The sequence below is a fragment of the Artemia franciscana genome, chromosome 17, assembly GCF_032884065.1.
Source record: "Artemia franciscana chromosome 17, ASM3288406v1, whole genome shotgun sequence".
NCBI classification, from domain to species: domain Eukaryota; kingdom Metazoa; phylum Arthropoda; class Branchiopoda; order Anostraca; family Artemiidae; genus Artemia; species Artemia franciscana.
In genome coordinates, this window is record NC_088879.1 from 24719388 (window position 1) to 24732703 (window position 13316).

A 13316-nucleotide genomic window follows, 5' to 3' on the forward strand; every position below is an offset into this window, starting at 1 on the left:
TTGTTAAACCTCTCCTTTGTTCAAGTTGAGCTTATATATACATTTAATATCTTATGAAATGTTCCAAAAGTTGAGTTTTGCCAGTTTCTAAAAACATAAAAAAGTGATTATAAACTAAAATAGGAAAGTATACTAAACATTGCAAAGTCATGTTTCAAGGTACCCGTTCAGCAAGCCCTACTCGTGGGGCTTAAGTACTCGAGAAGAAGTGATGTTGCGTAATTCTGAAGGAAAAATCCTTTTTATGATATGACTGGGCTTTTGTTTTAAGAATTTTTTTATTTCTAGGATATAATCAATTATGTAATATCGCGTTCATCTGATGTTTCAAAATCCTACTCTTATTTATACGGGATCCGTGTTACAAAGCAAGGTCAGTCTGGTGTATCTGAAGAATGGCTTTGCAGTGAAGCCCCCGTCATTCAGGTATTATATTTCCCACCATTGCTTTAGATATTTTATTGTGGGTAAGGAAATGCATGTGGTGTCTAGCTTGGTTTGAGTGTAAACGTATGCATTAAACATTGCATAGAGGGTTATAGAAATACGGACTTTTATACAAATGACATGTAGTGCTGAGTTTTGTGTTTGTTTTAATTAAATAAACATTTTTTCTGATAGAAGTAAAATGTTAAGTTGAAACTTAAAATAGATAAAAACTATTGGTTCGCGATTTATGCAACATATTTGAAAAATTAGTTCAAATAAACTGACTCGTGATATTTACTTCTATTTGTAGAATTCTGAAAAAACTATCCTGTACTGAAAGCACAAAACCAGCGCAACTAATTAGGTGACTAGTAGTAGAAAAGTCTTTAAGCACTCTTTGAAAATAAAATATAAATTTTTCATTTTCCTTACAGTTTTTCACCGTGCCTAAAGTTAATAATTTTACTATACGGTAAAATACTCCAGCAAGCTCAGTTTTATGTATAACTTACTAAGAAGACTAGGAGGGAAGCATTAAAGAGGAGATTTCGATTATTCGGCTGCTAATTTTTGACCTCGGAGATTTCAACGGCGCGCTATTTATGCTTCCAACTCCACCTTCTCTGTAAATGACCTTCAAAGTCTTATGACTTTTTGGCGTCATATGCTTCCTTACTATGGTGTTGTCAAGACATATTTTTACTAAGCTTGTAGATGTATGTATTAGCTTTCAAATACGTTCTTTGACAGCATTCTTCCATGTTTAGTACTCCATTAATGCTTTAGAAATAAAAAGAATAGACATAGAAACAATTTTTTGAAACTCCCGGAAAGCTCTTTTCGCAATTCAGCTTTACTGTCAGGATGAAAGATAATTGAAGTTGCTACTCCAAAATCCAATTTAAATTACGTTTTTTGCATTCGACACATTTTTTTAAAACACGTTAATTAGTTTCTTTTTTCAAAGGGACTTAGAGGGGAACTATATAAGATGGGGAGCTGTAAACTGGTACTCTTTTTGTGCTACCCAGCCTTTCAACTCCAGAGATGGTACAACAGTGTAATTTTTTTGTTGCAAATGACACTTTTCGATTGTGTCATCAAGACGAATTTACAAAAAGCATATAAATATTATAAAGAGCTTTGAAATGGGCCTTAGAACATTTCTTTACGATTTTGGAGTAATCTGCTAGTCCCGCTAGTTAGCGGATGGTTTCCGAATAAACCCGCCGGGATATTCACGGTTGTCTCGTTTTTTGCCTTGTTTTCCTGGATTTTAGTCTTTTCCTAGATACTCGAAAACTTCCCATTGAGGGTTTTTGACCATTGAGATTATAATTATACTCTTTTTATGCTTCCATCCTTTGAACTCCAGAAATGGCATAAAAAGTGTCATTTTGAGGTCGTTTGGCACTTTACGAGTGTGTTATCAAGACGAATTTCCAAATAGCACATGAATATGATCAAGAGCCTTGAAATGAGCCAGTAAGCACCTCTGCAACGTTGCCTGCTATCTCTGCTAGCCAGCACACGATTTATGAATAAACGCGGTGTTCCCTTCAGCATTTGCGCCAAACTACTTTTGCCTCATTTTCCTCGTTTTTCAAGATGGGGAAATCAAAATTCTATTTAAGGGTCTTAGACTATAACCGATGGATCGAGTATTTCAGAATTTGGACTCCCCGACATTTTAACCCTGTTTGGGTAAATATTGATGTTTTGTGGTATATAATGGCTGAGAACACCACCTTCTTGTAGCACAATCTTTTTTGTCAACTAAAAGATGCACTATATATTGCGCTTGTCTTTCAAATGTGATATCGAGTTCTTGTGATATTGCGGATATCCTATTTTGTTAACTGAGGCAAATGTACTGTTTTTTTATTTACATTGCTGCTTCCCTGTGAATACATCCTAAGTACCATATTGGCTTACAGTGTAAAAAATTCTAGGTTGACCAAAGACAAAAGGATTTGGACCTCTCCCCGAAACAAAAATTTTGAACTCCCTATGCTCCGTCCCCTTTCTTCTCTAGCACCAAAGAGTTTCAACTGCATCACTTGAGCTGTTCCTGAGATCTTGTAGATATGGTATTTTCATAACCTGGATATACATATTTCCTTTTGATTTAGGTCTACCCTCTCCCCTAAGCTATATTTCAACGTCCACTGTAGTGAAAATTTTTGGTCTCTGTATAATGGAAAACTATGTTAAGTAGAATCTTTTCTTTATACATGGTCGAAGTTTTTGCTCAAATATTCCTCAGAAACTCCAGCTCGGTTAGAATATTTATTGTGAGGTCGCTTTTGGCTTATTTGGTGTCCTATGGTATCGTGCATTATATACTATTTGTATGTATTTACACGCACTGGAATTATCGAAGAATAATTGTTGTGGAGTAAGATCATATTTAGTCACTTCAGTATGTATATATGATCAACCATTGTATCACATTATACCAAAGAACGTGGTAAATTTTAAAAGGGTTTTGCCCTTGAAGAGAAACTTGTCGCCCTAAATATTTATAACTGTGGTATTTTTGACTTGCCAAAAGTCAGAGAAGTATATACCTGAAAGCAGCATCAAATTGTATCTCTCCAACTGCTTTCTGCGAACCTTCAAGTCAATGACTTTGTATAAGAAAACTGAAAGATAATCTGTTTGATTTTGCTGTATTCTCTTCCATAGATGGAGCAATATTCAAATTGTAAGTGCTACTTTTTCATAACTTTTTGTCGGATGTAAAAATGAAACGAGGAGATTGCAAATCTTTTTCGTCTTCTTTTAATTCTGGCTTTCCGGACAGAATTCAATCAAACATAATGATATAAAACAAATCAGATTGGTTTTTTCGCAAGTTGGTCAAATGATTTACTGGTTTTTAGTTCTCTGCTGATAAAGGAAAATGAAGCTAGAGACATTAATAGTATGGATAAGACAGTGTAGTTCAAACTTGTTTTGTAGATTGTTTAATTCAAGAGAATAGTCTTATTTGTGTATGTTTTTTATGTACTTTAAGGTTAAAATTTCTTTTCCGATTATGAGCGAATTTGGAATGTGGGTTACTGATTATGTGTAACAGCTGATTCGTGCTCGAAAATCGAACAATATAGTTCCAATAAATATAACATAAGTAGCAGTACAAATAGTAACAATACAAAACATTATGGTTTGAAAATATTTCATGGATTGTTTAATTTAAAAGAGCTATGTGTGTGTCTTCTTTTTTGTTACGCAGCTGCGTTTTTCTTTCAGTTATAATCAAATTTGGGGCGTCGCTTATTGGCTGTTAGTAATAGATGATTAATGTTTGAAATACAGAATAAATAATGGATTTTGTTTTTAACCAAGATGATTTAGGACTTTAATGGCTTGTATATCCTTAGTGGATTATTCGCTTCAAAAGAAGTTTTTGCTTGTATTTTGATGCACCTGAACAGTGCTGCCAGGTGGGAATCAACTTTCACGATTGGGCTAAAAAATTTAACTAATCTAATGAAATATATATATATATATATATATATATATATATATACATATATATATATATATATATATATATATATATATATATATATATATATATATATATATATATATATATATATATATATATATATATATATATATATATATATATATATATATCCATTGTATTTGTGTCCCTGTGTCCCACCTGTGAATATAGATGGATATATATATATGATTTTAACTACGTAAAACTTGCGAATATACAACATTCGCTGTCCCATTGTCTGTGCAGATAAGTAGATTGTCAGGTTTACCGACTCTTGAACATGCAACTTATAATTGTCCATGGGAAAAACAATCCGTATTCAGATCTATACCGCATTTTTCTAATGATTGCCCTTGAGCTTTGTTGACGGTGATTGCTAATCGAATATTCCCTCGTCATTTATATATCCCCCCTGTGCCCCCCGGCGTTCCCGTTATAGTTATGTCCCTCTGTCCCGGTCGTCATTTATATTCCCTGTGTCCCGGTGTCCCGGTCTGTAATTTCTCTTTGAGTGTCCCGGTCGTCATTTATATTCTGTGTCTCGGTCGTCATTTTCTCTTTGAGACACAAGCCTGTTTTCACGTTGTTCTTGTGATTCCTCGGCACGCTTTCTTTTCTTACTTTCTCTATTAGCCCCAAGCCTTTTGGCATTAACTCTTTGAGCAGCTTCCTCGGCTGTTTCTTCTGCCATTGTAGGATTTATACTAAAATTTCTCTTTGAATTAACTCTTTGAGCAGCTTCCTCGGCTGTTTCTTCTGCCATTGTAAGATTTATACTGAAATTTCTCTTCGAATCGCCCCCTTATATACTTATACTACTACTACTACTAATAACTCACTGCAGCACCAAGCCGCCTGAGGCCAACACAGCTACGCACGCTCCTCCTCCAACCTAATCTATTTATAGCCTCCCTCTTTACACCCTCCCAGGAAGTTCCCATTTCCTTTAAATCTTTATTTATGACATCCTCCCAACCCAGACAAGGACGACCTGCTTTCCGTGTAGCCCCAGACGGTTGGCCAAAAAGGACAATCTACGGTAATCTGTCATCCTTCATCCGTAGAACGTGGCCTAGCCATCTCAACCTTTCTTTCATTATAGCCCCAGAAAGCGGGATTAAACCACACTTTTCGTACAACCTACTGTTTGAAATACGGTCAGTCAGCCGGGTACCCAGAACAATCCGTAGGCAATTTCTCTGGAAAACATCTAGTAAATTTTCATCTGCTTTTCGGAGGGCCCATGCTTCGGAGCCATATTTGACCACTGTCATCACTGTAGCTTCCAATATTCTAATCTTGGTTTGTAGACTTATCTTTCTATTCTTCCAAACTTTTTTTTAACTGTGAAAAAACACCCTGGGCCTTAGCTATTCTAGTTTTAACATCTTCACTGCTCCCACCATCTTTACTAATAATACTGCCAAGGTAACTGAAGCTCCCAACCTGATCAATCTTTTCGTTACCTAATGTCACCTGTTCATCTTCACTTATTCCTAGCCGTAGTGACTTAGTCTTCTTAACATTAATTTTCAAGCCTATTTTAGCACCCTGAACTCGTAAAACCTCTAAAAATTCATTCACTTTGCTCACACTTTCATCTAATATGCTTAAATCATCAGCATAATCTAAGTCCAGGAGCGTTCTTCCTCCCCATTTGATTCCATGGTCTCCAATTGCCTTTCCTGTGCTCCTTAAGACGAAGTCCATCAAAATGATCCATATAAAGGGGGATAGAACACAACCCTGCTTAACTCCTGATTTAATACAAAACCAGTTGCTAACCTCATTTCCTACCTTAACGGCAGCAGTATTATTCTCGTACATAGCGCAAATCACTTTAATGTATTTTTCTGGTATGCCATCCTTTTCTAACGCTGTTCTATCAACAGAATCGTAAGCTTGCTCATAATCGATAAAACTGAGGACCAAAGGTGTTTGACAACGAAGGGACTTCTCAATTATTAACCTAAGAGTGAAAACATGGTCGACACATCCTCTACCTTTTCTAAAACCGCATTGTTCTTCCCTTAAAACTTTGTCTACAGCATGTCTCAGTCTAAAAAGTATCATATTACTCAGTAATTTGCTACCTACAGAGACCAGACTAATGCCTCGATAATTACGACACTCACTCTTGTCACCTTTCTTGTACAGTGGTTTAATTAAGGTTTTCCTAAAATCATTGGGTACTTCCCCTTTTTCCAAAATCATGTTCATAATCTTCAGTAGCTTATTCCTGACCTCAGAGCCACCATATTTAAGAAACTCATTAATCATACTATCAGCACCTGGGGCCTTATTATTTTTTAATCCTTTTAGTACTGTCGCTAATTCTTCCTCACCAAACAAATCTTCCTTCACATCCAAGGTATCACAAACTTTTTCATTTTCATCTATATCTTTTCCTGCAACTGTATCTCGGTTTGGCACATTCTCAAAATGTTCTACCCATCTTTCTTTAACTTTTTCCTTATCACTAATTGTGGCCCCATTTCTATCTTTAACTGGGACTAGTCCGAATTGGCTACTCCCTTTCAATTTATTAAGATGCCAGTATAATATTTTACTATTGTGCCGTCTAGTATATATATATATATATATATATATATATATATATATATATATATATATATATATATATATATATATATATATATATATATATATATGTTTTTAACTACGTAAAACTTGCGAATATACAACATTCTTTGCTGTCCCATTGTCTGTGCATATAAATAGATTGTCAGGTTTACCGACTCTTGAACATGCAACATATAATGGTCCATGGGAAAACAATCCGTATTCAGATCTATACCTAATGATTCTAATGATTGCCCTTGAGCTTTGTTGACGGTGATTGCTAATCGACCATTCCCTGTGTCGCCGTCGTCATTTATATATCCCCCTGTGCCCCCCGGCGTCCCCGTTGTAGTTGTGTCCCTGTGTCCCGGTAGTCATTGATCTTTTTTTTAGTTTTTAGTTTTTTACCTTTTTTTAGTTTTTTTAGTTATACCTCATGATTCTAATGATTGCCCTTGAGCTTTGTTGATGGTGATTGCTAATCGAACATTCCCTGTGTCCCCGTCGTCATTTATATATCCCCCTGTGCCCTCCGGCGTCCCCGTTGTAGTTGTGTCCCTGTGTCCCGGTCGTCATTTATATTCCCTGTGTCCCGGTCGTCATTTGTATCCCGGTGTCCCGGTCTGTATATACATTCGTTTTTGAAATGGTATTTGATGAAATAATTTTTTGTATTTTTCCCCTTTTTTTCTTTTTAGTTTTTTTTTTTGGTTTTTACTTTTTTTTTACTTTTTTTTAGTTTTTTTTCTTTTTTCTTTTATTTTTTTTTTATTTTTATTTTTTTTAGTTTTGTTTTTCTCCTTTATTTTTCTTTTTTTTTCCTTGTTTTCTTTTTTTTCTTTTTTAGTTTTTTAGCATTTTTAGTTTTTTATTAGTTTTTAGTTTTTATTAGTTTTTTTTTCTTTTTAGTTTTTTTGTAGTTTTTACCTTTTTTTTAGTTTTTTTAGTTTTTTTTTACTTATGTCCTGGTCGTCATTTATGCTCCCTGTGTCCCGGTCGTCATTTGCGTCCCGGTGCTTTGTTGATGGTGATTGCTAATCGAATATTCCTTGTGTCCCGGTCGCTTTCTCTTTGAGTGTCCCGGTAGTCACTTATATTCCCTATGTGCCGGTGTCCCGGTCGTCATTTGTGTCCCGATGTCCCGGTCTGTAATTTCGTCAGTCGAAAACATGACGTCAGTCAACACACAAACATGACGTTTCCCGACAGACAGACCCACACATCCACAGACAACTTATTTATATATATATATATATATATATATATATATATATATATATATATATATATATATATATATATATATAGATATATTAGAATTAAATAAAACACAGCTCCATAAAAATGTGCATGTTAAGATTCGTTCATTCGGACTATTGGTTTTGAGGTGTTTGGGTTGCTATGATTCAATAAACCTTTTATTAGCAAAAGTGAAATAGCGAATACTGTTTGCGGGTAGTTGACGGATTATGCTTGAAATTGAAAAGAAATAATGAATTTTGGACGTATGCTAAGATATCAGCAAGAAATATAAATTATAGCTGCTCAACTTTTGTAAATTGGCTGGCTTTCTTGTGATTTTACCCATGAAAACGGTCTAATGGGGTAAATCTGAGGCCAATTTGATCTTCATAAGAGGAGAGAGGCAGCAGGAGGGAGGGGTATCTTATTTCTGCAGGCGCCTAAAATCAAACGATTTCTTTTTTCTTAAGTTATTTGTAGGATAATAAGCTAATGGTGAAAGGGAAACAACAAACTAAATGAATTAAAAGATATAAGTCGAGCTTTACTCCTAATAACTATAAAAATTTTGTTTTATCAGGTTGTCGAAAAATATCCACCTAGTGCCTGGAGATATGATGTACGGGTTCGTTGTCTACCATATCCTCTCCAAGAGTTTTACAACAAGGACAAGTCCACATTTGGGTATTATTTCGAACAGGTAATTTTTTACAAATTATATTATTGATGGTAGTTGGTGGTAGGCAACGGAAGCATTAGTAGACAGTATTTTTTTTTCTTTAATAGGATTTTCCAAGTGATAGAATCGAAGCTAATAAAGAACCCTAGTTTATGCGGTTTTTAGGGACGGAGGAGGGGGGATGCTTTATTGGAAACGTTTAGAATTATTTAAGGAAAAAATGTGAGAATAGGAAAAAAAAATGAAAAGTTTTTCAGGTCAAGGAGATGGTCACTTGCCACTGGTCGCGGTGTCAGGATTTCTTTTAAGGGTCTGCTCGCTCTTGCCTCCTTTTGTAAAATCTTCACTGCAATGGAAAAGGAGGCCATTCGGAGCTGATTCTGCATATATGCCAAATTGGCATATATTGCCAAACTGCATATAATACAAATTGGCATTTGTATTTCATTCTATGGCACAGAAATACGTCAAAGAAATACCACATCACGGATCTTTACCCAGCTGTTAAAAGAGTACTGGCTAAATTTAACACTGACATAATCAATTTTTATTACTGACGGACTAATATGATTTTATGGTATTTTATTGAAGTTTAAATCAGTGTTTACGTTTATGGAAGTCTTGATGGGTAATAAACCAAAAATAATAATGCATATAATATAGTGTCATGTCACATATATTGAGAAAAATTACCTTAGAAAGGTTAAGCCACTGAAAAAAAAAATCGGTTCCAAATTTTTCATCATCCCTTAAAAACAAGGTCACCATGTTCTTCTTGGCCCACAATAAACGTTCCGGTATAGAAGACGCATGTTTCTTGGAGTCTTACGTTTGAACAGGTTTAAAGAATAGGTAGAAAGCTTTAGAATTTTGTCAGAAAGGTTAATTTATGGCTTTTGTGGAAAAATCAGTCATTCTATAACGGTTTTTAAACATTTTTAATTAGGATTCAATAAATTTTAAGGGGATTTCGTTGCTGTGCGACATTTTAAAATTTAATTATTCGTTTTCAGATCAGGCTCACAACAGTTTTGGACATTAAAAATATTTCAGGTAGTCCCTAAGTACATTATATTGCAGGAATACCATATCTCGCCAAAAGTAAGTTCCTCTTGAAGTATGTTCTAGCTTAGGATGTTGGTTCGTAAGTTTAACGTATATTTTTAACAAACTTTGTGCAGATCTTTGGCGTACCTTTATGTTGGTCACATTCCATTTCCAATGAATCTAGCCATGGAAAAACTGTGAAATTGCTTATCAAAATCCCTTTTTAGAGTTTCAGTTACTATTATCCCTAGTCACTCTTTACTTAGAGTCTGTTACCGCAACCGGCTGGACATATCCTTTCCTCAGCACGTAGCCTATTATAATAGTTGACAGTCGTTATGCGCTGCATAATTTTACTACCTACTTTGAAACTGTTTCATAAAATAGTTCGCGATATCAAAACTGTAAGGAGTGACTCGGCTCTCTGAAAACTGAAACTCTAAAAAACGGAATTTTGATAACAATTGATGCATCAAGGGAAATATCTTTTATGCTTATTCCAAATATATAAAATTCATTAAGTTTAATACTGCCTATCAAAAGCTACCAGCCTGAAAAAAATTGCCTGGTTTTCGAGGAAAGGATGGGGGACGCCCCTAATAAGTCAAGCGATGTTAATGGAAGTTGCAGCATCAGATTCGGTATATCAGAGGAGTCTATTATGGAGATTTCAAGCTCTTATCAACAAAAACTAGATCTACGTTGCATGGGCAACGTGAGGTGTTGCCTTTGCTCGGCTTCGCCGAGTAAAGTGTTGCGAGAGCAACACTTTGGTTTTGTTTCCTCGCTGCGACTAAACGCTGAAGTTGTTAATCTGTAAGGATACTAAAATACATACTAGGTACACCAACTCGCAAAAGTTGCAAACTCCTCATTGCTAAAGATGATTGTAGCCTTACAGCCGATTATTACTTACAAGTCCCCTACATGTCTTATCACTGGAACCAAATTGGTCTTACCATCAAATACAACGGAAACAAAAAATAGGTACACCAACTAGTAAGAGTTGCGAACCCCTCATTGCCGAGGATGATTATGAGCTAACAGCCGACTGTTGCTTACAACTCCCCTATATGTCTCACAATTGGTATCGGCCTATTTTTGGTTTCAGTGTGTACCTTACTACTGAAGTTGTCAACCCCTTTAAACTTTCAAACTGGTATATCTCATGAAGGAATTTTTGTACAAAAAAATGGATGACATATACTTTGATCAGCTCATCAAAAGCTATCGACTGCCGTCGAAAAAAAAAATCTATCTGTCTTAGTTCAAAAGTTGACTTTTTTGCAGTAGGCCAACTTTCTAACGTCATCACTTAGAAAGGAGCAAAGGATGAACTCTAATTTCTTTAGCAATGAGAGAACTTTTAAAGTTTAAGAGGCACATCTGATACCATTTCTCTACCGCAATCCCAAGTGCGAAAAACCGAATGATAAACTCAGCTGAAATCACGAACAGAAATGGGTAGAAATAATAGATAGCAGCACTTTCGGACCCGTGGGAAAATGCCGCTTTTTTGCTTCTCTAAATTTTTCTATTTATCACTCAAAGAAGATATATTGGCTGTGGGGCAGGGTAACTGTCGCATATATTTAACACTTATAGATTTTAGTCCATCTTCAATTTGAAACTGGTGCCTGCCTGCCTGCCTGCTAGAACGGAGCTTTCCACTCGAAAGCAGAAACATGGTTTGATGAAACGAAAGCTTGGCTGCATAACTTCAGATAGTCCTCTCTGACATAGGCTTATACAACTCCTCTTCACTTCACACACTATAGGCTCTGGCTCAAGGACAAGCAAAAACCATCCTTTTTGGCCCCAGGCAAGAGTTCTACGAAGCTTTCCAAAATGTAAAGTCATATTCATCAATCCGGCCTAAGGTCCACACTTTCCGTAAAAACCGCAGAGGTTAGACCCTTACCACTTTCTAGGAATAAGCTGAAATCGGGGTGCTAGGAACAAAAAAAAAAAAAAAACCACGACAAAACCAAAGTGTTGCTCTCGCAACACAATTCGGAATTTTGTATTTTTACCAGAAGAAAGATCACGGGCGGGTGTTTTTTTTTTTTTTTCCCAGAGGTGATGGTATTGAACCAACGGTCTTAAAAGATTGGGAGAGGGATCATTTGATTGGAAATCAAAAGTTCTAAGCTCCTTTTTCAGTTACCAAAAACATTAAAGGGCAACTAGCCCACGTCCCACGTCCCTTTTCCCCCTAAGACATTTGACCAAGATGTCGAGATAATGTTTTATTCGATATAGTTGAAAGGTCCAATAACTATGCTTTTGGGGATGACAGAGCCTGTCAAAGCGCATGGGGAAGGAACTGCAAGATATGCAATTTTGCCCCTTGTTCACATATAATGTTTTTATTGGGAACATACGAAAATTTTTGAGGGGAATTTTCTGCGGGGTGAGTTTCCACAGGGAACATTTTCTTTGGGGAGGAATGTTTCCGAAAGATATTCTCCAAGGGAAATTTAACACGTGGGGGGATTTCCTGCCGTGATTTGAAAAATGGTTAGGAGTTAAATTTAAAAAGCAAGAATTTTCAACTGAAAATAAGGAGCAAGATTAAAACGTAAAAAAAATATTATACCGTATTTGAGGAGGGGGGTACCCCTTTTTTAACCCTTACTGTTGGCGCTAAAGTTTTCCTTTTTGTCACAATTCCTTAGGAGCGACTGGTCAAGTAGAATGAGTTCCACTTGAATGAGTAATATTAAAAAAAATGCCTAAAGACTATAGCGTAAAGAGCAAGTAATTGGAAGAAGTATCCCTCTCATATACGGAATAATTTCTGCTTTTTTTAAGTTTTAATGTTGCTCCTTATTTTCAGTAATTTTTTTTTTTTTTAAATCAAATTATGGTTTCTAAAATGTATTGTAGCATGATACTGCAGCGTGTACATTTAATAATTCATTTTTGGTCAAATACGAAGCAATTCATAATGGTCTTTGAAACAAGGTTATAATTTACAGATTAAGAATGACTATCTATTCAACTCTAATTTGGATGTTGACACAGAAACCGCTGTTATGTTAGGATGTCTGGAAATACAGAGGCTTTTCGTCAAAGGTAATCAGTCAACAAGAGAAAAAACATCTGTTTTAGATTTCTTCGAAAAAGAAAATGGATTGAATACCTTCCTTCCAGAATCGATCACCAATAACGTGAAACCAAAGGTAAAACTGACTGTTATATTAATAATCATTTGCATTTTATCAAATATATTTAAGTTATTTAAAATTCTCGCTATGCTAGGCAACTAGCTTATGTGAGCTTAGATTTCTCTAGACTTTTACCCCACCCCCCTTGTAAAATCAAAACTACTAAAAAAAGAACAGCCTTTAGTTTTCGGGAAAATATGAATGTTTTCATACATAGTCCTTTTTATGACTATTGCCCCCACTCCGTTCCTTAAAAAATGCTGCAGACTTGTCCCTCTGGCATAATTCTCCCCGAATAACGTACTTGGACTTCCTGTTAAAATTTTTCTGCATGATAATAATAGCACACTAATGACATAATAATACAATAATGACAATAATAATAATAAAAAGTTGCTTTAGAATAGGCCTCTAAAATCGGTCTCTAAATTGACATTGCAATTTTTTTATTTGTCAGTCCAAATAATCTAAGATAATTGGTTTTTGCCACAGTTTCTTTGATCTGACACAATGCTCTGCCATTTGTCACGCCAGGCAGGAAGGATGGGGTACATAGAAAGGGAATAGGGCTCATGATGAGTAAGGAAGCTGCTAAGTCTTGTTTAGGCTGGGAAGGTATTAAGAATAGAATACTAATTGCTTATTTTAC

The 13316-nt window shown here is 35.5% G+C and overlaps 1 protein-coding gene across 1 annotated transcript in view; it reads left to right on the forward strand.

Moving 5' to 3' along the window:
* The window catches only part of LOC136038051 (focal adhesion kinase 1-like), a gene marked incomplete in the record, with an annotated part of 165226 nt that overhangs the window by 49515 nt on the left and 102395 nt on the right, over positions 1–13316 (forward strand). Inside the window, 3 exon segments of the mRNA XM_065721003.1 lie at positions 289–426; positions 8352–8471; positions 12479–12682. Coding sequence (XP_065577075.1) covers positions 289–426; positions 8352–8471; positions 12479–12682 — 462 coding nt within the window.